This window comes from Aquarana catesbeiana, linkage group LG01 (assembly GCF_042186555.1).
Source record: "Aquarana catesbeiana isolate 2022-GZ linkage group LG01, ASM4218655v1, whole genome shotgun sequence".
In the NCBI taxonomy this organism is placed as follows: domain Eukaryota; kingdom Metazoa; phylum Chordata; class Amphibia; order Anura; family Ranidae; genus Aquarana; species Aquarana catesbeiana.
In genome coordinates, this window is record NC_133324.1 from 808695949 (window position 1) to 808723111 (window position 27163).

Here is a 27163-nt window from a genome sequence, read left to right on the forward strand (position 1 = left end):
TTCAGTGACAGAAATAAAGTCCAAGTGAGTAGGTATCCAAAGGAATCCAATACCAGCAGGAATATAAACCTCTGTAGTGTGAAACCTCCACTCAGGGGTGGATCCAGAGTCTAGTCTCTGGAGGGGCACTGCCAGAAAATACTTGTGGTGTGTGTTTGTTTTTTTTTTGTTTTTTTTTTGTTTTGTTTTTTTTCTTGCGGGATATTTATCAGGGCAATGGCTGGTGTCATCACGGCACCATGGTTGTTATGGTGTCAGGATGATTGAAGTTTATTATTTCTGTTATTACATTGTTATATAAAATGAAATAGTTCAACTCGCCATAATGTAGAATAAGTGGGAGCCCTGAGCATGTCACTTGCCACCGTCGCCTGCCACCAGATGCGTATTGTCACTTGCCTGCCTTCAGATGCGGATCGTCACTTGGCTGCCACCAGATACGGATTGTCACGTCCCTGCCACAAGTTGCAAATTGTCACTTGCCACGTCACCTGCCACCAGATGCGGATTGTTACTTGCCTGCCACCAGATGCGGATTGTCACTTGCCATGTCACCTGCTACACATTTCGGATTGTCACTTGCCTGCTATGGTGCGGATTGTCACTTGATGTGTCACTTGCCTGCTATGGTGCGGATTGTCACTTGCTGTGTCCCAGAGTGAAGTCAAGCAGCAGAGAGATGATGTAATCTCTCTGCTGCCCGCAGCTATACAGTGAGGGCAGAACTGCAGTGATGCAGGACGGGCGGTGAGAGATGGCATCTCACTGCTCCCCCGCCCGCTGAATGGCCATTCCGCCTGCTCACCTGCCGACTGTCCTGTTTGCCGGCTCACCCGATGACTGGCCCGCTCACTCACTGACCCGCTGACTGGGCTGGCCCTCCCGCTCATTCGCCCACTGGCCCATCACTAATTTCTCCGGGGGATCCACTCCTGCCTCCACTTCTATTATAGGGCACGCTTACCGCATATTATAGACCTCCTAGCTCTAGAAAGGTCACTGGATCAGAGGCATCAAAGGGATCTATCCCTTCCCAACAAGTCTCCCCATAAGCCATGGATAGGAGTATAGATGAAAAAAATAAAAATGCTCTAATAATATAAATTTTTTCATTTTATTCCCCCCCCCCTTTCGTTAGTAGTGGACTTGCCCTTTTAAATAAACCTATGTGAGCTATAGTAAGAAATAGTTAATGCTTTAACATCTAACTTGTTTGTGTTACAGCCTTTGCTTATTGGAAATCTTCCATGTCCGTTTGGTGAAGAAATAAAAGGCGTTGCAGATGCAGCTGGTATACCACTAGGTATAATTTTACCATGCTAGGTTTTCATCTCTGTTTACATCACTAGTCATATCATCACCACTAGAAAAAATGTGGACAAAAGCGGAGGAAATAATAATAATTATATTCTTATTCGTGTTTTATATAATACCAGCAGTTGGCACAGTGCTTCACAATTTTAAAAGCGACAGTTACAATATAAAAAAAATACAAAAGGGTTAAGAGGACCCTGCTCATAAGCGCTTACAGTCTAATACGGTGGTACAAAAGGTAATGACTTCCACTGCTTCAAGCAGTTTAGCATACCTGTACTGTTTCTACCTATGGAGACATTGGGGTACACCCTTTACACTTTTACATGATACACACAGAGCTTTGTTTACTAAGAGCAGCAATAACTGTTAACTGACAGACAGTACATACAATACAATTCATACTGACTTAATCAGGCTGATTTACTAGAAGTTAAGAATGTGTGAATAATGACTTCAATTATTCAATCATGTAAAAAGCAAATTTGTGTTCACTTATTTCATCTTTTCATCTGCACATGATTGGATATTTGAAGTTAGTGATATTTAAAGTTGTCGTCTTCCTTTTTTTTTTTTTTTTTTTTTTTTTATCACAAGCATGGTACACTTACCTGCTCTATGTAGTGGTTTTGCACAGAGCAGCTCTTCTCCTCCCTCCTTCCAAGTGCCCCCACAGCAAGCAGCTTGCTATGGAGGCACCCAAGCAGGCTCGTTCCCGAGCGGCTGCTCTGCCTGTCCTGTGCATCAAGGTTAAAAAAAAAAAATTCTGCCTTTTTAGAACCCCTTTTTAATATTCAATTTCTTGTGTAAAGATTCTATACTCCTTTTAAGTAAAAGAGCCTTCCTGTGCTTAGTTACTATGGTTATTTCTAGGGATGTGTAAATAAGCCATCCCTGAATTTTCTCAGATAAAGAAGAGATCTTAAATGTGGGTGATCTGTGGCTGTCTGCTGCTAATGTAAGACCAAATTTGTGCTGAAGCCTTTCTTCTGTATTCCTGCAGGGGTTATAAACTGTGTTTAAAGTTAATCAATGCAGCAGGGAATCATGGCACCTTTCATGTTAAATCCACCCAACCGCAGTGCATGATTTTAGGAGGGTACATATCCCATGCAGTTGGCCCAACTTTAAGCTGCACATCAGATGTTGGCTGTCCTTTTTTCCAGGACAGATTAGATTATGACAGGAATCAAGTTGCTATAGGGTAGATGGGTTTTTTTTTTACTTATGGACAGGTTTGGTATCTGTGGCCTAGTTTGGAGTATTATAATTGTATGTTTTTATACAGAAAACGCACATAGTTTGAAACTAGTTTGTCAGTACCTATTGGGTAAGGAAGCTGCTACAAGGTTTTTCAACATTTTTGTGTAAGAGTGGTACAACCCACACAGGGCTCAGTATGAACCATTGGGGCCCACCACACTAAAGCCTTGTAATGTAGGGCAGAGGCAAGGCTTACATCATGTATATTGGCCTCAAGCGTCAGAGTATAATCCTGTTCTATTTACATTTCTTTCCAGGGGAAATTATGTTGTTCAACATCTTTTATGAAGTCTTTTCTGTTTGCACATCAGTAGTGGCACAAGATACCTCGGGTAACATTCTATTTTTGCCTTTTCTAGTTTAGCATAAGTTGTTGAGAACTATTTTAGCATCTAAAGTGTCTTTGTTCATATACAGGCAAGTTAATTCACGCAAGAAACCTGGATTTTGGATTATTTCTGGGGTGAGTAAGCACATTTCTATCAGCTTGCACTTGGATACACATATATCTCAGATTTTAGATACTTGGAAAATAATGATTACATGTTGACGAGCCCACCAAGATCTATCTTCTCCACTAGACACATTTCATGAAAGAGAAGCCTCTATTGGCCAATAATCAAAGCAGTTGTTCCTTTTCCTAGGAAGTGATCTGGCTGCACACACAGTATATGTGTATACACCGATCAGCCATAGCTTTATGACCCCTGACAGGTAAATTGAATACCATTTATTATTTTGTTACAATGGCATCTGAAAGTAAATTAAACATATTAGGCAACAAGTGAACATTTCCCTTAAGTTGATGTGTTGAAAGCAAAAATTATTGGGTAAGTGTTAGGATTTGAACGAGTTTGACAAGGGCCAAATTGCAATGGCTAGATGACTGGGTCAGAGCAACTCCAGAACTGTAGCTCATTGATGCACTTCAGGAGCAAAGGCTTGTTTGATGCTTGTCAGGGCACTTTGATAGACAGATCACCCGTCCAATCCTGGGACGGGTGATCTGTCTATCAAAGTGCCCGGACAAGGGGGAGGGGCTGTATGTGACGGCGCGCAGCGGGGAACACACAGCTATTGAAATGAAAGCTGTGATGTTCCTGGCGCTGTAATCAAACAGACTGCGGCTCTCCTCTCCCTTCACTGGCTGCAATGGGGACACTGGCTGCACTACTGGGGACACTGGCTGGCTGCATCTGATGGGCACTGGTGAGGCTGCATTGATCTCTTGTATCATGTCCGCAGTCTCTGACCATCTCCTGTACCATGTCCGCAGTCTCTGACCATCTCCTGTACCATGTCCCCAGTCTCTGACCATCTCCTGTACCATGTCCCCAGTCTCTGACCATCTCCTGTACCATGTCCCCAGTCTCTGTATATCCTGTATAAAAATATTTTTAAAAACAGTCACTTTCGGTATCGGTGTTGTTTCGGGACCAAGGAAGATTTATTTTCAGTATCTGTCTCGGCACCAAAAAAAAATATATATATATATATATATATATATATATATATATATTTTAACTGCTCCCAGCCTAGCGAGAGCTCTTCCATCCTAGATGGATGCCCTCCCAGGATCGTGCTTTGCGTGTGCCCTGGGGGCCACGATCTGTCACCACCAGCTGTGTCTACCGGACATAGCAGATGACAAATCATTGTACCATGTGATCTCTGTGACAAATCATAGCAGATCACATGACAGCTTTCATTCGTAGCCATTCATTGTGTACGTTTGTGTTGATCTCTTTGGTTGGTGACAGGGCCAATCACACAGCAATATGTACCATGTGATAGCTGTGGCCAATCACCTCTTCACAATAGTACACACTGGACGGTATTCATAAAAAAATTATTGCTTATAACATTTATCATCCCTGTTCTAAGCAATCCTAGTGTGGGGGGGAGAACTTTTTCCCCACACATACTGTCACCAGTTAGTGTCCCTGATCACCGCCACACCAGTCCATATGGTGATGCTGTACTTCTCTGATAACAGTATGTAAAAAAAAAAAAAAAATGTGAAAAAATAATACATTTAATTTCTTCATTTTCCAAAAAAATTGTAAGGAAAGAAATTACAACTTCAAAAAAACTCACTATGCTTTTTTAATAAATACCTTGAACTGTCTACTTTCAAAAAAGAAATATAGCAGAATACATTTTGGCCTTTCATGAAAAAAAGATTAGCAAAATTTTATAACCAAAAAGGAAGAAAAACCATGTATGGGGTGTTTGTGTGTCGTGTTTTTTTTGTTTTTTTTTTGTTTTTTTGTTTTTTTAATGTTAGTATTTTTTAGTTTATTTAGCATAAAATAAACTGAGTGATGAATAAATACTATCAAAAGCAAGCTCTATCTGTCTAAAAAAAAAAAAAAAAAAAGATTACCACCTGCCCTCTGGATCCTGTTCCCTCAGAAATGCTACAGTCACCCTCTAGCTCTATTCTACACTCTCTAACCCACATCTTCAATCTCTCCCTCTCTTCTGGCATCTATCCCAATTCCTTAAAACATGCACTTGTCCGCCCCATACTTAAAGCCCACACTGGACCCATCCAATCTTAACAACCTACACCCCATCTCCTTGCTCCCCTTCTTAACCAAACTCCTTGAACGATTAGTCTACAGCCGACTGAGCGTTCATCTTGCTGATAATAGCCTTCTTGATCCCCTTCAATCTGTATTCCGTCCTCAACATTCCACAGAAACTGCTCTCCTAAAACTAACAAACGATCTACTAACGGCCAAAACTAAGGGACACTATTTTGTACTCCTACTTCTGGACCTCTCTGCTGCCTTCGATATGGTTAACCAATAGAACAAGTAAACCGCGCTAAATTATGAGTCCAATTGACAATCAGTGAAATAAAATTCAATTAGTCCAGAACAAAACGGTAAATTCTTCTGTGTGATGAGGTGAAGATAAATAGAGGATAACTGTGTGGTGAACTGCTTACCAGAACGTAAGCCAAGTCAGACAGATGGCTTAAAACCCAGCCCGGGCCTTTAGGAGCGCTCCAAAGTGGGCAAAATCCGTCGCGCTCATGCAGCAGAACGGGTGTACATAGGGTTTAATCAGATAAAATACAAAGAACATAGCGTGATACTGACATAAAATATTAAATCAAAAAGGAAAAAAAAAGTAGTGTTCACACAAATAATCATGAAAATCATAAATGCACCCTGAATGCGTAGCAAATACAGGGACGTGAAAAATGGTGACATGCAACATGCAATGAATAGTGTCCTTGGAAATGAGATGTAAAGCACCAAGTATATCTGTTTATCAGAAAATAACGTTGGACAAGCAGACAAAAAGCCAAAAAACCGAGAAAGCACCCGGTGCACAGACACAAGAGGCCGCTTACCAGATGGTAAACTGGTGAGGATATAATCAGCGGTAGGCTTACTGCCTCTGTGTAACCCAGAGTATAAACTTGATTGGACCCATAAGGGTCCCTGCTCACCAGAAGATTGACTGGAAATAGCCCAAAACGAAACCTTGGCGGAGTCACCGTGATCCCGTCCTGGCAGGCTCTTCACAGGCTCAGATATGCATACGTGTTCAAAGAGGAGAAGCAGCCAATAGTGTAATAACGTTACGACTCCAATGTATTAAAAAACAAACACTTACATTTAAAAAACGAAAATCAGCAATGCCGGCCGGCACTCAGACAGCTCCCGTCCACAACAGGGCAACGTGGTGACGTCAGCACGTACCTCCCAGACGCGTTTCGTCACAGGTTGACGTTCTCAATGGGGTTACACAGAGGCAGTAAGCCTACCGCTGATTATATCCTCACCAGTTTACCATCTGGTAAGCGGCCTCTTGTGTCTGTGCACCGGGTGCTTTCTCGGTTTTTTGGCTTTTTGTCTGCTTGTCCAACGTTATTTTCTGATAAACAGATATACTTGGTGCTTTACATCTCATTTCCAAGGACACTATTCATTGCATGTTGCATGTCACCATTTTTTACGTCCCTGTATTTGCTACGCATTCAGGGTGCATTTATGATTTTCATGATTATTTGTGTGAACACTACTTTTTTTTTCCTTTTTGATTTTATATTTTATGTCAGTATCACGCTATGTTCTTTGTATTTTATCTGATTAAACCCTATGTACACCCGTTCTGCTGCATGAGCGCGATGGATTTTGCCCACTTTGGAGCGCTCCTAAAGGCCCGGGCTGGGTTTTAAGCCATCTGTCTGACTTGGCTTACGTTCTGGTAAGCAGTTCACCACACAGTTATCCTCTATTTTTCTTCACCTCATCACACAGAAGAATTTACCGTTTTGTTCTGGACTAATTGAATTTTATTTCACTGATTGTCAATTGGACTCATAATTTAGCGCGGTTTACTTGTTCTATTTGTTCTGTTGGTGTGCCCCACTTATAGCCACAGCTTATTGAATTCAATTTATGGTACTAGTATCAAGGAGTCATTCTATTCCTATTCGCATTATTTTTCCAAGCGCAATTTTGTTTGTTTCGATATGGTTAACCACCCCCTCCTCCTCAAAAAACTCCACGCCTTTGGTCTCCGTGACTGTACTCTACTCTTCGCTGGTTTTCTACCCACTTATTTAACCGCACCTTTAGCGTTACCTACAATTCTACTGCCTCCTCTCCTCTCCCTTTCTCTGTTGGGGTCCCCCAAGGTTCTGTTCTTGAACCTCTCCTATTTTCAATCTACACCTCCTCCCTGGGTCAGCTGATAGCCTCCCATGGCTTCCAATACCATCTCTACACTGATGACACTCAAATCTATCCCTCTACCCCTCAACTCACTCCTTCAGTCTCCTCACGTATCACTATTTTACTATCAGATATATCAATCTGGATGTCACACCGCTTACTCAAACTTAATCTATCCAAAACCGAACTTATCATTTTTCTTCCCCCAAGTGCCTCTTCCCCTGATCTCTCAGTCAAAATTGATGGCACAACCATCAGCCCATCCCCACATGCCAAGGTACTCATGCTCATCTCCAGGACTTTTCCAGAGCCTCTCCAAGCCTATGGAACTCCTTACCCCAATCTGTCTGTCTATCTCCTACTCCAGGCATATGCAATTAGCGGACCTCCAGCTGTTGCAAAACTACAAGTCCCATCATGCCTCTGCCTCTGGGTGTCATGCTTGTGGCTGTCAGAGTCTTGCTATGCCTCATGGGACTTGTAGTTCTGCAACAGCTGGAGGTCCACTAATTGCACATCCCTGTCCTACTCTATTAGCTTTTAGACGATCCCTGAAAACCCTCCTCTTCAGAGAAGCCTATCCTACCCACACCTAACAACTGTATTTTCATTTTGTCCATCTGATCATCCCCCACAGCTACTCCCCTTTGTTCCATTTGACCCTCCCTTCTAGATTGTAAGCTCTACCGAGCAGGGTCCTCTGATCCCTCCTGTATTGAATTGTATTGTACTGTCTTCCCCGATGTTGTAAAGCGCTGCACAAACTGTTGGCGCTCTATAAATCCTGTATAATAATAATAATAATAATTACAAATTTAATTTGGGAACAGTGTTGTATGACTGAGTAATTGTCATTTAAAGTGTGATAACGCTGAAATCTGAAAATTACGTGGGCAGGAAGAGGGTGAAAATGTCCGGAGGTCATTTAAAAAAATATATATATATGTTTTTTTTTTTTATTAGATGGGATGTGAAGAACAATTCATGGATGGTCTCTGAGCTCCTTAAACCAGTGGTTGTCAACGTGAATTTCCAAAGGAATAATAAAACAGTTTTCATGTCTACAAGTTTTGCTGGATACATCGGAATACTAACTGCAATGAAACCGGTAAGCTTTAATCCTATGCAAGTGTTTACTATTGACTTAGTCTTGTCACTTGTTGAAGAGGAAATTAACTCCTGACCGCTGCAGCCTCCTGGCCCTTTAAGGGGTTAAAAAAAAAAAAAGACACACAGATAAGTTTGTGTTGCCACATCCCCCACTGCTGTGACTGACATCTGATTTCTTCAGCTCTCTTCTCCAGCTCTCAGATTGGTTGCTCCACACCTCAGCATGATTGGGTATGCTGAAGTCATGTGGTGCCTTTCCTGAGTTTTGACTGGATGTTACTCAAAACTCAGAAATAGGAGACTGCAGATGTGAGTGGGGTGTCTGGTGGTATCACAACTCCGCCCACCAGCTCCAGCAAAGAGACCCACCCACCTATTCCAGAGTTTTGCAGGAGGCTTGCATGTATGTGTATGTGTGTGTGTGTGTGTGTGTGTATGTATGTGTGTATGTATGTGTGTATGTATGTATGTGTATATATATATATATATATATATATATATATATATATATATAATACTGGGTGAGTGGTGGGTTTACATCCAAAGGCACCTAGAGCTTTTTTTTTTTTTATTATAATTATCCAAACCTGTTCTGGTGTGTTGTAATGAGATTTACTATCTAACAGTAGTATACAATGTAAAAGGTGTGTGTTTCTGTAATCTAATTATGTCAAATACCTTCTTATAGCGCCACTTGGCGCTTCCGTGACCCGCCTGAGCTGAGGGAGGGGGGCCCGAGATCCCCCGCTGACAGCTGGGAGAAGAGGAGAGCAGTGGGAGATCAGCTGAGCGCTGCTCGGCGCTTCCATGGCCTGCCGGAGCTCTCTTTCCAGCTCTGAGCACTGCAGAGGGGGTGGGCCCGAGATCCCCCGCTGACAGCTGGGAGAAGAGGAGGAGAGCAGCTGGAGGTCAACTGAGTGCCGAGTGGTGCTTTACCGAAGGTATTTGACTCAATTAGATTACAGAAACGCACACCTTTTTACATTGTATACTACTGTAATTAGAGCTGCACGATGAATCGTTATCGCAATTTTTTCCCCCCCTTGCGGTCTTGACAAAGCATTTTCCCAATTCTTTCTATGCAGAGAATTTTCTGCTGAAGCGGACAGCTGTCACAAAAAAAAAAAAAAAAAAAACAGGCAGTCTGTTAAGTATCACAACCTTTCTCAGCTGCAGAAATAACTATAAACATTGTAACGTTTTGTCCTTTAGATCAAAGGAATGAACTTCATTGTGTAAATGAGGGAAGCTTAACCACTTAGGCTGTATGGCTTTGTGTGACACACAAAGCCATACAGCCTGAGGAAGAGCAGGGATGCTCACAACTGTATACAGCTGCTATTGATGTACATGATCTGATCATTTTGATGACCTGAAGATTAGGGATGAGCCGAACACCCCCAGCCCCCCCCCCCGGTTCGGTTCGCACCAGAACCTGCGAACGGACCGAAAATTCGCACGAACGTTAGAACCCCATTGACGTCTATGGGTCTCGAACGTTCGAAATCAAAAGTGCTCATTTTAAAGGCTAATTTGCATGGTATTGTCCTAAAAAGGGTTTGGGGACACGGGTCCTGCCCCAGGGGACATATATCAATGCAAAAAAACTTTTAAAAACGTTCGTTTTTTCGGGAGAAGTGATTTTAATGATGCTTAAAGTAAAAAAAAAAAAAAAGTGAAATATTCCTTTAAATGTCATACCATGGGGGTGTCTATAATATGCCTGTAAATTGGCGCGCGTTTCCCGTGCTTAGAACAGTCCCTGCACAAAATGTCATATTTTTAAAGGAAAAAAAGTCATTTAAAACTGCTTGTGGCTTTAATGTTATGTCGGGTTCTGGCAATATGGATGAAAATCAGTGAGACAAATGGCATGGGTACCCCCCAGTCCATTACCAGGCCCTTTGGGTCTTGTATGGATATTAAGGGGAACCCCGCATCCAAATTAAAATAAGGAAAGGTGTGGGGCCACCAGGACCTATATACTCTGAACAGCAGTATACAGGCGGTGCAAACAAGACAGGGACTGTAGGTTTGTTGTTAAGTAGAATCTGTTTGTAATTTTGAACTGGTACATTTTTAACGTGTTTAGCTCCAGCCAAAAAATCAATTTTAACTTTTTGGAAAACATAGGGAAGGGTTATCACCCCTGTGACATTTGTTTTGATGTCTGTGCTCCTCTTCAGAAGATTTCACCTCACTTTTTGTCCCAATGACAAATGTTTTTTCAAAATTTTGGGTTTTTTTGTGAAACAAGGATTGGTGATAAAGCATCAGTGGAAAGGAGAAATGTTTTTCCCATTGTAACTCTTACAGGAGAGAATTTCCCTTCCTAGGGGTAGATCACTTCCTGTTGTCTCCTTCCGTTTGCAAGTAGGAGTCGTTTGTAATTTGGATGTTTGAAAGTAGGGGCCTGCCCTATATACTCAGCAGAAATTTGGGCCTTAGGTGGTGTTGTGGCCACAACACTGTAAGCCCTCACCACGGGGCCCTGCTGTGAAATATTAGATCAAGAATTGTAATTACATGCCCTGTTGAACAGGGGCAGAAAAATTGGGCCTTAGGCACTGGTGCTGGTGCCACAACACTGCAACCTCTCACAGATACTCTAGTTGGAACGCAGGAACGAGCCCTGCTGCAAAGAATTGCTTCAAAAATTGTAATTACACGCCCCTGTTAAACAGGGGCTGAAAAATTGGGCCTTAGGCACTGGTGGCGGCGCCCAGAACCAAAAATGTTCTTACAAGCTATCAGCGTGATCATCGAGGAGGAAGAGGATAATTACTCAGGATAGTCACTCAGCATCAGCATAGGCAGTCTTTGAAGGAATCTGAGATTTCAAAAAAAATTATTCGGTTACATCAGCATCAGGTGCTTGTTAGCTGGTGGTGATCCAAGACTGATTCATTTTTAAGGTCAGTCGATTGACCGAGTCGGTGGACAGACGTACCCTGTGATCGGTTACAAAGCCTCCAGCAGCACTGAATGTGCGTTCCGAAAGAACGCTGGATGCAGGACAGGCCAGTAGCTCAAATGCATACTGTGCAAGCTCTGGCCAGTGATCCATCCTCAAGACCCAGTAACCCAGAGGATTTTCAGTGGGAAAGGTGTCCAAGTCTGATCTTGCCCCTAGGTATTCCTGCACCATGTAAAACAGACACTGGCTATGGTTGCTGGAACCGATCATACCTTGGGGCTGCGGACTAAAAAATTGTCTGAACGCATCGGTCAGACGGCCACCTTCTCCACCGCTCCTTCTTAGACTGACCGAAGCCTCAGCAACACGTTGTCCAGAAACAGGAGTTTGTAACCTCCCAGTCTCTGGGAACGCGTTGCACAGACGTTTCTGCAAGGCCTCCCGAAGATGTTTCATCCTCTGCTCCCTCTGCGACGGCAAGATAAGGTCCGCAACCTTACCCTTGTAACGTGGCTCAAGGAGGGTTGCCAGCCAGTATTGGTCCTTCTCCTTGATACCACGAATACGAGGATCCTTCCACAGGCTTTGCAGGATCAGGGAGGCCATGCAGCGTAGGTGTGCTGCTGCATTCAGTCCGGAGTTCTCTGGGTCACTAAGGACGACATGGTCCGCAGCCACCTCCTCCCAGTCACGTACAAGTCCATGTGTTTCTTGGGACTGATCCCTTAAAGACTGCTGCTGATGCTGAGTGCCAGGCTCCACCTCCATACTGACACAATCCTCCTCCTCGTCCTCTTCCTGTGTGATCGGCGGGCATGCAGGAACACTGTCTGGATAAAGGGGGCCTTGAGAGCTAAGGAAGTCCTCCCCTTCCTGCCTCTGTTCTGCCTCAAGTGCCCTGTCCATTATTCCACGCAGCGTGTGCTCCAACAGGTGGACAAGGGGGGACAGTGTCACTGATGCATGCACTGTCACTGCTCACCATCCTCGTGGCCTCCTCAAATGGTGACAGGACAGTGCATGCATCCCTGATCATGGCCGACTGGCGTGGGGGAAAAAAAAACAAGCTCCCCTGACCCTGTCCTGATGCCATAGTCGCACAGGTACTCATTGATGGCCCTCTGCTGCGTGTGCAGCCGCTGCAGCATGGCCAACGTTGAGTTCCACCTGGTGGGCATGTCACAGATTAGGCGGTTCTTGGGCCTCCTTTTGGAGGTCTGCCAGCTGAGCACTAGCATTATATGACCAGCGGAAATGCACGCAGACTTTCCTGGCCTGCCTCAAGACATCCTGTAAGCCCGGGTACCTGCACAAGAACCGCTGCACCACCAAGTTAAGGATGTAAGCCAAAGAGGGCACATGGGTCATTTGTCCCTGTCGGAGGGCAGAGAGGAGGTTGGTGCCATTGTCGCAAACCACCATTCCTGCCTTAAGTTGGCGTGGCGTCAACCACTTCTGAACCTGCCCCTGCAGAGCTGACAGAACCTCTGCCCCAGTGTGGCTCCTGTCCCCCAAGCACACCAGCTCAAGCACCGCATGGCCTCTTTTGGCCTACATACTTGCGTAGCCCCTTAAATGGCTACGGAGCACCCCTGATTCAGAGGACAAAGCACAGGAAGAGGCCATGGAGGAGGAAGAAGAGGAGGGGGTGGAGGAGAGAGGTGTGTCACAATCATTAGTAGTGGCATTTTGGAGGTGTGGTGGCGGAACAACCTCCAACACTACTGCACCTTGTCCTGCATCCTTCCCAGCTGCCAGCAGAGTTACCCAATGCGCGGTGAAACTTAGGTAACGTCCCTGTCCATGCCTGCTGGACCATGAGTCAGCGGTAATATGCACCTTACCGCTGATCGCCCTGTCCAGCGAGGTATGGACATTGCCTTCCACATGCCGGTAGAGAGCCGGAATCGCCTTCCGTGAGAGAAAGTGGCGTCTGGGTACCTGCCACTGAGGAACCGCACATTCCACAAACTCACGGAAGGGGGCAGAGTCTACCAACTGAAAAGGCAGCAGTTGAAGTGCTAGCAATTTTCCAAGCTAGCATTCAGCCGCTGGGCATGTGGATGGCTGGGAGCGAACTTCTTTCGGCGGTACAGCAGCTGGGCCAGGGAAATTAGCCTGGTACAATCTGACGTCGGTGTACCGAAAGCAGATTGCCCACAAGTACTTGGCTGTGACACACCAAATTCTACACTTTCATTCCTCTCAGTGCAGGTCTCAGAGAGGACTGAAGGTATCGTGGGGTTGGAGATCTCAGCTGATGAGGAGCAAGGAAAGGTCCTCTTTTGTTCTTTGGTGTGGGTCTTTTAGATACGCTTGCCAATGAACTGCATGGTAGGTCAACATATGTCTGGTCAAGCATGTGGTGCCCAAGCGGGAGATGTTTTGGCCACGCGAAATACGCTTGAGACATATGTTGCAAATAGTGGTGCGATCTGATGCACTCGTCTCAAAAAAGGCCCACACCAAAGAACTTTTGGAATAACGCGCAGAGACAGCAGCGCCCTGCACATGCGGAGCTTTGGGGTGTGATGCAGTCAGTGTGCTGACCTTAGGCTGGCCCCTGGAGGGCATCCTGTCTCGTTGGTGATGTGCCTCCTCCTCCTCCTCCTCTCTCTTATCAGGCACCCACATTGAGTCAGTGACCTCATCATCCCCTCCCTCCTCATCACTGGAGCAAACCTGGCAGTATGCTGCAGCAGGGGGAGCATGACTGCCAGATTGCTGTCCTTCTTGGGCACCCCCTCTGTCCGTGCTCACGTTACTGCCTTCATCTAGCTCAGTATCATCATCAGAGCCTTCTAAATGCTGGGCATCCTCCTGGAGCATGTAGCCAACACTGTGGTCAAACAGTTCGAGGGACTTCTCAGGAGGACATGGTGGGGGCTAGGGAAGGAGTCACTGATGCCATTGAGCCAAGGGAAGAGGCCGCGTTGGCAGCTGCTTTGCCAGACAAAGTACCCTGAGCATGGGTGAGAGAGGATGAGGACGGCTTGGTCATCCACTCGACCAAGTCTTCGGCATGTTGTGGCTCAACACGGCCAGCTGCCGAAAAAAAGGCCAAGCATGTCCCATGGCCACGTGCTGATGAGGATGCACAGTCTCCACGACCAGCACTGTTGCCTCTGACACAGAGCCTGCTTGCCCTCTTTTATTGGCTTGTGACTGTCTGCCTCTCCTTGTTGGCCTTCCAGACATACTAATGGCCTGTAGCTGCACTAAGCTGGGAAAATATATAAAATATATAAAAAAAAAAATATATATATATAATATATATATATATATATATATATATATATATATATATATATATATATATATATATATATATATATATATATATATATATATATATATATATATATATATATATATATATATATATACATACACACACACACACTGATACTGCAGCTAGCAAAATCAACTGCCTGCCTGTAATATGAGAACACCACCAACCTTCTACAGGTAGCTTTAGCTAAACACTGTGCAGAGCTCGCACTACACTAACTTGTCGTTTTAGCTGAACACTGTGCACTACACTAACTTGTAGCTTATTTAGCTGCCTGCGGTAGTGATAGGATCAGGAAAACACCACCAACCTTCTACAGGTAGCTTTAGCTGAACACTGCAGAGCTCGCACTACACTAACTTGTAGTTTTAGCTGAACACTGTGAGGAGGACGCACTACCCTAACTTGTAGCTTTAGCTGAACACTGTGCAGAGGTCACACTAAAATAACTTGTAGCTTTAGCTGAACACTGAGGAGGACGCACTACACTAACTGTAAATAGTCTAGCTGCCTGACTGTGGTACTAATAGGATCAAAAGAACACCAGCAATTTTCTTCAGGTAGCTGTAAATACTGTAACAAGACAAGCCTGCCTGTCAGTAGGAAGATAACCGGAACGGATTTAGCTAAACTGAATACAGTGTGTGTGTGTATATGTGTGTGTGTGTGTGTGTGTGTGTGTGTGTGTGTGTGTGTATATATATATATATATATATATACAGTATATATGTGTGTATATATATATAAATATACACACACACCTGGGATGCATATATATACACAATACACTGTAAATGCAGCTAACTCACTGACTGTCCTGCCTAATCTATCTAACTTAAATCAAATGACACTGTCTCTCTGTCTATCCCTTTCAACAGCGGAACACACACTACACAGGGCCGCTGTGCAGGCGGCCTTATATAGTGTGGGCGTGTACTAAATCCCCTGAGCCATAATTGGCCAAAGCCTCCTTGATTTTGGCCAATTACGACTCTCTATTCAGACGGCGCTGTGATTGGCCAAGCATGCGGGTCATAGTGCCAGCCAGCAATGCACTGCGATGCCGCAGTAAATTATGGGCTGTGACGCGCCACGCGAATTTGGCCCGAACGGCCCATATCGTTCACAATTCGGCGAACAGACGATGTTCGAGTCGATATATATATTTTAGCAGAGACCCTAGAGCATAAAATGGTGGTTGTTGCAATACTGTATTTGCGCAGCGGTCTTTCAAATGCAATGTTTTCAGGGAAAAAATACACTTTAATTCATTTAAAAAAAACTAAACAGTAAAGTTAGCCCAGTTTTTTTGTATAATGTGATAGCTGATATTACGCTGCGAGAATCATGATCTTTAGTCTAAGGAAAAAAATTGTGATTCTCGTTTTGGCCAGAATCGTGCAGTACTAACTGTAATAGAGGGGATTCTAGCAGTTTACAACCACTTGAACCGTTTGCCGACTGGCTCATGCCGATATACGTCGGCAGAAGGGCACATACAGGCAAATGAACGTATCTGCCCTTTAAGAAGCGGTTTGCGGGTGCGCCCGCCGCGACCTCCGTGAGTAAGATCACGGGTCCCGTGGACTCTGTCCGTGGGGATACCCACGATCGTCTCACAGAGAGGAAGAATGAGGAAATGCTGATGTAAACAAGCATCTCCCCGTTCTGCCTAGTGACAGGACACTGATCACCGCTCCCTGTAATCAGGAGCAGTGATCAGTGTCGTGTCACGTCACACACAGCCCCTCCCCCCACAGTTAGAGTCACTCCCTAGGACACACTTAACCCCTTCACTGCCAGTCACATTTACACAGTAATCAATGCATTTTTAATCGCACTGATCACTGTATAAATGTGAATGGTCCCAAAATAGCGCCAAAATTGTCCGACAGGTCCGCCATAATGTCACAGTCACGATAAAAATCGCTGATCCCCGCCATTACTAGTAAAAAAAAAAAAAAAAAATTATAAATAAAAATGCAATAAAACTATCGCCTATTTTGTAGACGGTATAACTTTTGCTCAAACCAATCAAACGCTTATTGCGTTTTTTTTTTTTTTTTTTTTTTTTTATTACCAAAAATATGTCGATGAATACGTATCGGCCTAAACTGAAGAAAAAAAATTTTTTTTTATATATTTTTTGGGGATATTTATTATAGCAAAAAGTAAAAAATTATGCGTTTTTTTTTTTTTTCAAAATTGTCGCTATTATTTTTTTGTTTATATCACAAAAAAAAAACAGAGGTGATCAAATACCATCAAAAGAAAGCTCTATTTGTGGGGGGAAAAAAAGACGACAAATTTGTTTGGGAGCCACGTTGCACGACCGTGCAATTGTCATTTAAAGCAATGCAATGCCGAATCGCAAAAAACAAACTGGTCTTTTGCCAACCAAATGGTCTGGGGCTTAAGTGGTTAATCTAGGGCTAGCAAAGGGAATGTTACAATGTACTGCTGGGGAGGGCACCAGAGAGAGAAACCTGTTGCTTTGCACTGCATGAACAGATCAAAAGTACTCCATAAAGTTGAAATTTACACACAGAACTGAATGACTCTGGAAATACATATGCATGTAATAAGACAATGCAAAGACTACATATTATACTAAAGAAAAATATAAAAAAAAAAATATAAAACATTGGTTTATAAACCTGTAAGGATAGGTTCCCACTATATGCAGGTGCAGGACTGCGTGTAATTGCATGCTTTCCAAAATCCACATAAAAAATGTGCTGCTGTTAGCAGAAGTACAGGGGTGACATTAATTCTTCAGGCACCCCCACTCACTGGAAACCACAGTGTTTAGCACTATACTGTTTTTCCTGCGGTTGTGATTTTGGAAAAGGTGCAGGGACCCTTTCCCTGCATTATCTGTATGTACAGCAACCTATTCAAATGAATGGGCTGCTGTGCCTGAGCAAACACAGCTAAAAGGAAACCGCAATAGTGTGAACCTAGCCCCCTTTTTTTTTTTTTTTTTTTTTTTTTTTTTTTTGAAGCACAACATAATTTTAAAATCAAAACTAACCAAAAACCATTCTAGCTTCCCTTTTTAGGTTTTGCCAGCTTCTGTTAAAGTAATACTAAAGGCTCCTTTTTCATTAAAAATAACACATGTTATACTTGCCTGCTCTTTGCAGTGGTTTTGCACAGGGCAGCCCCAAATCTCTTCTCGGGTCCCTCTGCAGCTCTCCTGGCCCCTCCCTCATGTTGAGTGCCCCATGTGTGAACTTGGCCTAAAAGTATAACTAAAGGCAAAACGTTTTTTATGTTTTGAACAGAGTGGAAATGGATTAGAATACCTGTCAGGTTTTTATTGCTACTACTGCCCTGTTAGGGAGATTCATCATTTTTAATTGTCATGCTAACATTATCATTGAAAGTGAAGGTAAAAGAAAATCCCAAATTTTGGGTTGTCCCTGTAACAGTGATAGTGGGGAAATCTTTCAATAGGGACACTAGTTCTGGTGACCTAGGGGTTCCAAGAGCCTCCCTTAGTTTGCAGAGATTTCCTCTCGCTTCTTGTTTTGGCTACGAGACAGGAAGTGAAGGGAAATCCCTTACTCTATCCAAAGGGGGGTATTGCCTATAGTTCTCCTTTAACTTTAAATTCATCTGTACTTTTTTTTTTTTTTCCTCTTGGTCCCCCTGCAAAGGCCCCCAAATACCAAAGGCCTGCCAACTAATGCAACTTTCTATGATGGTGTGGCAGCAATGCTGTGCTGCCCCTGAATTCAGAGCCGAGTTGCCACTCTCCTACATTGCATCCGGAAAGTATTCACATCGCTTCACTTTTTCCACATTTTGTTATGTTATAGCCTTATTCCAAAATGGATTAAAATCATTATTTTCCTCAAAATTCTACAAACAATATCCCATAATGATAACATGAAAGAAGTTTGTTTGAAATCTTTGTGAATTTATTAAAGGGAAAAAAAGAAAAAACATGTACATAAGTATTCACAGTCTTTGCTAAATACTTTGTTGAAGCACCAGTTACAGCCTCAAGTCTTTTTGAGTATAATGCTACAAGCTTGGCCCACCTATTTTTGGGCAGTTTCTCCCATTCTTCTTTGCAGGACTTCTCAAGCTCCATCAGGTTCAATGGGGAGCATTGGTGCACAGCCATTTTTAGATCTCTGCAGAGATGTTCAATCGAGTTCTAGTCTGGGCTGCTCAAGAACATTCACAGAGTTGTCCCGTAGTCACTCCTTTTGCCATCTTGGCTGTGTGCCTGGGGTCATTGTCCTGTTGGAAGATGAACCCAGTCTAAGGTCCAGAGCAGGTTTTCATCAAGGATGTATCTGTACATTGCTGCATTCATCTTTCCCTCAATCCTGACTAGTCTCCCAGTTCCTCCTGCTAAAAAACATCCCCTCAGAATGATGCTGTCACCACCATGCTTCACTGTAGGGATGGTATTGGCCAGGTGATGAGCAGTGCCTTATTTCCTCCAGACATGACACTTGCCATTCAGGCCAAAGGGTTCATTCTTTGTTTCATCCTACCAGAGAATTTTGTTTCTCATGGTCTGAGTGTCCTTCAGGTAGGTGCCTTTGGCAAACTACAGGCAGGCTGTCATGTGCCGTTTAGACCCCTTTCACACTGCTGGTGTTTTTCAAGTGCTACAGCACTGAAAATAGCGCCTGAAAAAAGCGGCTCCTTGCACAATGGAGCGGTGCGCTGGCAGGGTGTCACAAAAAGTCCTGCCAGCAGCTTCTTTGGAGCGGTGAAGGAGTGGTGAACTCACCGCTCCTCCTACGCTGCCCCCCATTGAAATCAATGGGGCATTGCTGCGATACTGCTGGCAAAACGCAGCTCCGGCGGATTTGATCACTTTTTGGCCACTATCGGGGGTTAAAACCGCCCTGCTATCAGCTGAATAGCGCGGCTAAAACAACGGTAAAGCGGCACTAAAAATGGCACCGCTCTACCGCCAATGCCCCCCGTGGCTCAGTGTGAAAGCCGTCTTACTGAGTGGCTTCCGTCTGGCCACTCTACCATACAGGCCTGATTAGTGGAGTGCTGCAGAGATGGTTGTTCTTCTGAAAGGTTCTCCTCTCTCCACAGAGAACTGCTGGAGCTCTGTCAGAGTGACCATCGTGTTCTTGGTCACCTCCCTGACTAAGGCCCCTCTCCCCGGATCCCCCGGATCACTCAGTTTGGCCAGGCAGCTCGCTCTAGGAAGAGTCCTGGTGGTTCCAAACTTCTTCCATTTAAGGATGATGGAGTCCACTGTGCTCATTGGGACCTTCAATGCTGCAGAAATTTTCCTGTACCCTTCCACAGATTTGTGCCTTGATACAATCTTGTCTCAAAGGTCTACAGGCAATTCCATGGACTTCATGACTTGGTTTGTGCTCTGATATGCACTGTTAACTGTGGGACCTTATATAGACAGGTGTGTGCCTTTCCAAATCATGTCCAATCAACTGAATTTACCACAGATGGACTCCAATTAATTTGTAGAAACATCTCAAGGATGATCAGTGGAAAGAGGAAGCATCTGAGCTCAATTTTGAGTGTCATGGCAAAGACTGTGAATACTTATTTTACTGATATTTATTTTTTAATAAATTTGCAAAGATTTCAAACCAACTTCTTTCACGTTGTCATTATGGGGTATTGTTTGTAGAATTTTTAGGAAAATAATGAATTTAATCCATTTTGGAAAAGGGCTGTAATATAACAAAGTGGAAAAAGTGAAGCACTGTGAATACTTTCCGGATGCACTGTAGGCTGTACCTGTTCACCCTACTGTGAGATGAGATGATGTTGCAGGAGGTGTAGATATTAGCATTTTCACTCCTGATTCTCAAGCCTGTAGCTTGTCAGTCAGCACCTGGCCACACTTATACTGGTCATACACGCACAGAATTTCAGCCGTTTGCTGACTAAACGATTATTCGTAGCTTGAAAGCAAATTGGCCACTAACTAACTCGTTCACATGATCGTAGTGACCGTTGGATAACAATTAAAACATATATAAATTATACAAGACAGAATATTCTTATCATTTCGATTACAATATACACTTTAGTTGAAACGGTAAAAGTTTTCGCTTCTGATCCATCAACATTAGCTGGGCCCATGGTCGAAATCGACGGTAAAGTTGGGTCCACTAACGGCACAATTGTCGAACGATCTTTCCGAAAACGAGCAGTTTCGGACAAAATTCTGTGCGTGTATGGTCAGCATTAGTCCTGTCCACTGCTTTCTAGATTGACAGTGCTTCTGCTGCTAAAAACCCCCACTGTGAGCTGCAATGTCTGGAAGGGGGTGCGATTGAGACACAAATGAAGGAGGATTTGGCCCAATAAGGGGAGGTAAAAGAAGTTTTTGTTTATATTATGGGGCTTATACATCGCGTAGTATCTATAATTGGTGCTTGTTTGTTTAGGCTGTCATACAAGAGCATTTAGATGTAATATAAAGTAACAATTTTTTCTAAGAAGTCAAGAATGCAGGCAGGATGTGAGCAGGGTGGTAAGGTAAATTTCTGAATGTTTCTGCTTTTCTTACAGGGTATCCTTACTCTCACTATGAATGAACGTTTCAATTTAGATGGAGGATATCTAGGTAAGATACTTGCTGCATGAACTTGTTTATTTTACCTGGCGATTCTGCACAGTCTGTGTTTGTTACACTTCTGCCACAGTGCTGGGTCATCTACTTGTTTGGGCAAGGGTGATGGTTTACTAAATTAATTGTCCATTGAGCAAGCTGAAGGTGTATAGATGCCTTCTGTACCCCCACCGATGCCTGCCACTGTTCCCAGGCTCTTCAGTGAGATTGAGGAGCCCAGGACCGCTGCAACCTATCATGTCTGGTAAACCGAGAGAGGAGTGTACATCTGAACCCACTCTTGCCATGATGTGTAAAACCAGAAGTGACAAGAATTTTGACACTTTGGGTTTGTTGTTTACAACCCGTTACTGGCTTGTAAAGCATCTGATAAAACCGATCTCGGTTTATTCACATGCTTTTGAAGGCAGAGGAGAGATCTGGAGTATAATAGAGCCCAGATCTCTCAGTAACGAGTACCTGTCACTGCCCGTGCTATCATAAGGGAGGCAGTTCATCAGTTCATGATGGCAATAAAGTTGATCAAAAAAAAAAATGTAAAGACAATGTAAAAAAAAATTGTAAAAATTGAAGGCACCCGGGGCGTGGCCTGAACTGGCATGGCGTGAGGAGTGAAAATCGGGAGCTCCGCTTGCCCATAATCCGTGTATGCATATCCTGGACTTAAAACTGCTTACTTTTCCTTTGCCGCTGGATTCCCTATACCCTCCTCCACACGGGGATCATGTCGCCGCCGAAGCAGAAGACAGATCCCGCTGCCAAACTGGCCAAATACCGAAACACGGACAAGGAGACCGGGGGAGAAAATGGCGCCGGTTCCTCCTCTCATACAGACCCGGCTGCGGAGGACATGGCACGTGTGCTGGAAGCAATTTCAGACTGTAAGAGCACACTTACAAGTAAAATTGAAGAGATTAAGATTGATGTCTCTTTGATTTGTCAAGACTTGCAGAAATTGAGGGACCGGGTTACAGAGACGGAAACCCGTATCAGCAATGTAGAGGACGAGCTACCGCCATTGCAGGTTCATACTGAGCGCCTACAACAACAACTCAACATGGTTCTTGCCAAACAAAACGACATGGAAAACCGTCTACGGAGGTGTAACTTGAGGTTTATCGGCCTGCCAGAAGGCTCAGCAGGCCCCAACCCCCCCCTAGAAAACCTCTTTGTCAACACCTTTGGAAGAGCCGAATTTTCCACCTCATTTGTGGTGGAGCGCGCGCACAGGCTGGCAGCGAAGCCTCCTCCTCAGGGTGCACCTCTGAGAACATTCATCGCTAAACTACTTAACTTTAGAGACCGGGACGCTGTCCTCAGACTCACCAGATTAAAGGGTAACATTCCCTTCAAAAACACTGAGATCAAGGTATTCCTGGATTTTTCTGAAGACATCAAAAAGAAGAGAGCCCTGTTCACTGAGGCTAAGCGCCAACTCAAAATTCGTCATTATACCTACGCGATGCTCTTTCCCGCGAGATTGCGGGTGGTTGGCGCCGACCGCGCTCACTTCTTTGATACCCCCGAGGCAGTGTTTGCCTGGCTAGAGGACAAGGCGGCACCAGGTCGTGAACCGGCTTGATCAGGTTTGGTCCCTCTCACCCCTTGTTCACACCGACGCAAGCCCAGAGAGATATGTGACTTCTACACCAATAACAGCGGTCAGAAAAGTTGCTCCGTTCAGGTACTGTACTGCCACTATTCGTTGTTAATCTTTCTTTATATTATATGCGCGTGGACTACCTATCCCCCAGCTCACTATCCTGCTACCACCCTTGACTTTTGTACCCTCCTCAGGACCCATATATCCTGTGCGTACATATCCCCAGTTAAAGAATGCATTAACCCCAATCTGTAGAGACTCAGACAGATATCTAGCGAGCAAGCTTACTGCACAATCCATCTGTTCGTATCCTCGAGGCAAGTGATAACCCGAGATGGCATATGGAAAAGGGACTTTGGACATCATGTCCCCAATCTAGTAGGCCCACTCTTTTTGCTACTGCTTGCTTTACAGCGTAATTTCGCTCCCTTAGCTGTGGGTGTCCCTACGGAGCCCACTGTTTTTCAATTTTACTGTAACGTTTATTTTTTTATAAAAGTTTGGTTTCCCTGGTCTGCCCGGCCCCAGCAAACTGCATTTATTTACTGGATGCATTGCTTACCCGGGTATACTGGAGTGTTGCTACAGTTTAAATCAGGCTGTTCTGATTGGTTTAATGTTTGGAATATGAATAACATGCTGAAGAGTAAAAGACTGCGGTGTTCATTTGCAATTACAGACATGCTGCACTGGGGTAGGGTAGTGCCTAGCCTAGAAGTTCGACAAACCGTCCGAAATTGGCTGTCCTGCCCTGCAAGACCCATATTTGGGGACTGTTGGGGGATGACGCGGACTCCCCTGATACTGGGGTGGACTGTGGCGCCCTGGACAGCGAGTGTTTGGTACATACTCTTTCTAGGTAGATAATATGCTGGAGATTAAATGTATCACATGGAATTTGAGAGGTATCAGGGCTAAAGCTAAACGGACTGCAGTCCCCTTTCATTCCTTAAATCACAATCCGCAGGCCTTATGGTTCTGGTGGAGACCCATCTTACAGGTCAGCTTCAAATGTCACTCAAAAAGCCCTGGGTGGGATGGATATATCAGGCTCCATTCTCTGCTAACTCCAGGGGTATCGCTATCTTGGTGGCGAAAACAATGCAATTTGTGTTATTAACCCTTAGGTCTGACCCCTGGGGCAGGTTCTTATTCTTGCATGCTAAGTTGAACGGTTTGGAACTGTTAATAATGGCGTTCTACATACCCCCTCCTTTTCAATTTAATGTTCTACATGAAGGGCTAGCATTCATGTCCCAATTTCCTACTGTGCCTGCCATGTGGCTAGGCGACTTTAATAACGTCATGAATAAGGAATTGGATCGTGTCTCTATGACATCACACATCGAACCGTCTCAGGCATACACTAGATTTGGTAGAACCCTTAGTGACCTGGCACTTATAGACACATGGAGGTATCGCAATCCGCTGAGCAGAGCATACTCATGCTTCTCTGCGTCACACAATGCCATGTCCCGTATTGACCTGATTCTGATATCCCGAACCCTCTCCCCTTCGCTAGGAGAGGTGGGTTTTAGTCCACGTATTTTGTCAGATCATGCCCCATACTGGATTAAACTCAAGATCGATTCACCCCCCACGACATACAGTTGGAAGCTAAATCCATTCTGGCTGACAGTAGTCCCAGATCTGGGGGAAGTCGCCTCTGAGTGGGATTTCTTTTTCCAGACAAACAGAGGCACGGCACCCTTTGGCACAGTATGGGATTCCTTCAAATCCCATGCCCGCTTAATCCTGTCTCATCGCATCTCCCGCTACCGCAAAACATCCTCCCAGATACTTAGACAAGCGGAACAATCCTTAGCAGAAATAGAAAAGAAATTCACAGAAAACCCTTCACCGCTTACGGCAGATCATCCATCTGAAATTACAGGCTAGGATTGTAAATAATTTGCATTTTGAAAAAGCTGACAGGAAAATCTACTATAATAAACAGACACAATACGATTGTGGAGAGAGAGCGGGTCGCCTACTGGCGTACTTGGCGCACTTAGATCACAGGCCTCCCACGGTGGTTTCACTTCGGACCGCTGATGGCAGACTAGTGACAGACCCTGAAGGGGTGACCGGGGAGTTCCGCTCATTCTTCACATCTCTATACTCATCCACCGTTAATATTCCCGCAGAGGAGATAGTCTTACTACTGTCAGACATAGAACTACCATCCCTAGCTCCAACTCAAGTAGAATTATTGGAGGCCCCTATCACTGAAACGGAAATAACCAAGGCAATTTCCCTACTTAACCCCTTCAAAGCTCCAGGAGCAGATGGATTACCCCTGGAATTTTATACAACTTATAGTGAGAGTCTGATTCCCAAACTTCATGAATTATTCACTTACATATTTGATTCTGAGAACCTGCCCCCTTCCATGTCTGAGGCAAATATTGTATTAATTCCCAAATCCGGCAAGAATTTAGAACTCCCAGAGTCCTACCGCCCAATATCCCTTCTTCAATTGGACATTAAAATCTTGGCCAAGGCCCTGGCGCTCCGCCTGAATGAAGTCATCCACACACTGATCCATCCAGATCAAACTGGGTTTATGCCAGCCAAGAACACTGCATATAACCTACGTAGACTCCACATGAATATCCAGGCTGAGCATGATTCTTTAGGCTCCAGAGTTGTGGTGTCCCTGGATGCCGCTAAGGCGTTCGACTCTGTTGAGTGGGCGTACCTTTGGGAATGCCTTGCTAAATTTGGCTTTGGGCCTAAGTTCATTAAATGGATCAGACTGTTATATCAGAACCCACGCGCCAGGGTCTTGGTCAATGGAAAAACCTCTGATTTTTTTTTTTCCCTCTCTCCAGGGGTACGAGGCAGGGATGCCCACTTTCCCCCCTTACTATATGCACTTGCGGTGGAGCCCCTTGCCTCGTCCCTTCGAACTCATTCGGGTGTTAAGGGACTAAGCCGTGGAAATCTACTAGAAAAGGTCAGCTTATATGCAGATGACATGTTATTATACCTGGCAGATGCGGGCCCTTCCCTACAGGTGGCCCTAGAGGTGATTCAAAAATTTGGTAGATACTCAGGTTTAAAGATCAACTGGGACAAATCCCAAATCCTCCCAATAGATGTAAGCTCCCCACTTATCAGGGTTAGTGCTATGACATATCTGGGAATTGCTCCCCGGAAGATTACATTCGCCTCAATATAGAACCCTTAATAACTACTATGAAATCTAAAATACAAACCTGGGCCAAGCTGCCGCTTGGGGTGATGGGTCGTGTGAATCTGATTTAAGATGGTACTCCTCCCTAAATTCCTATATGTCCTGTGGCACGCCCCATTGTATCTTCCGCTTAGGATATTTAAATTCATTGAGACTATTCTTAATTCTTTTGTCTGGGGATCGGGCCGTCACAAATTGTCCTGGCAAACATTGAAGAATCCGTCAGAGCTGGGGGGATTGGCGCTGCCTGATTTTAACCTCTATTACCTGGCGGCGCAACTATCCCACTTCTTCCACCTAGACAAACACGACACAGAACGATATCTATCCTCAATATGCTCCCCCTTTGGACATAGATTCACACACCCCTTCCAAATTATATTTTGAGGTACTAGTAGAATAGACAATAAGAAGGGGCTATTATATCATTACTGCAGAATATGGGAAGTGGTACAACGCAAGCTTAGGACACCGTCCACCCATTCTCACACCCCACTCTGGAACAATCCGGTCTTAAGGGAACTACTAAAAGTGCCGGGTTATGAACTGTGGTTAGACCATGGAGTTGGGTTCTTGTCGGACGTTTACGCTGACACTGTTCTAAAATCATTTCAACAACTCGAAGTGGACTTTAATCTGCCTAACACTATGCATTTCCGTTACCTTCAACTTCGACGTGCTCTTAGAGCGCAATTTGGTGAAAATCCCCCGGATGTAGAGCAACTAGATATTCTTTATGTTATGCTTGATTCAGATCACCGCAAATTGATCTCAGAGTTCTACAATTCTTTGTTATGACCCACAGCAGTGAATATTGCATACAATTCCTTGGTCTGAAAATGTGGGTGGGTTGGAGGATGATGAATGGGAAGATGCCTTAGATACCTTCAGGAAAGTCTCCACCAAGTTGTCAGACCACCTCACACAACTTTATATCATGCACAGGACATATCTGACTCCTCTCCGTTTAGCTAAATATAAGCCTAATCAGAACCCGCAGTGCCCTAGGTGTGATAGCCTTTCCAGTACGTTCTTTCATCTCCTCTGGTCATGCCCAGTAATACAGGACTATTGGTCCCAAATAGTAAAATTTATCCATGATGAAATGGGCTCCCCCCTAACATTATGCCCTAAACAATGTCTGCTGGGAGTATTCCCAGATCCTGACTCAGACAA

General features: G+C 44.3%; 1 protein-coding gene across 1 annotated transcript in view; it reads left to right on the forward strand.

Annotated features, from left to right (window-relative positions):
• Window positions 1-27163, forward strand: part of ASAH1 (N-acylsphingosine amidohydrolase 1) — a 93002-nt gene that overhangs the window by 37828 nt on the left and 28011 nt on the right. Inside the window, exons 5-9 of the mRNA XM_073607893.1 lie at window positions 1225-1303; window positions 2835-2909; window positions 2995-3040; window positions 8238-8382; window positions 21125-21179. Coding sequence (XP_073463994.1) covers window positions 1225-1303; window positions 2835-2909; window positions 2995-3040; window positions 8238-8382; window positions 21125-21179 — 400 coding nt within the window. The remainder of the gene's footprint in view (window positions 1-1224; window positions 1304-2834; window positions 2910-2994; window positions 3041-8237; window positions 8383-21124; window positions 21180-27163) is intronic.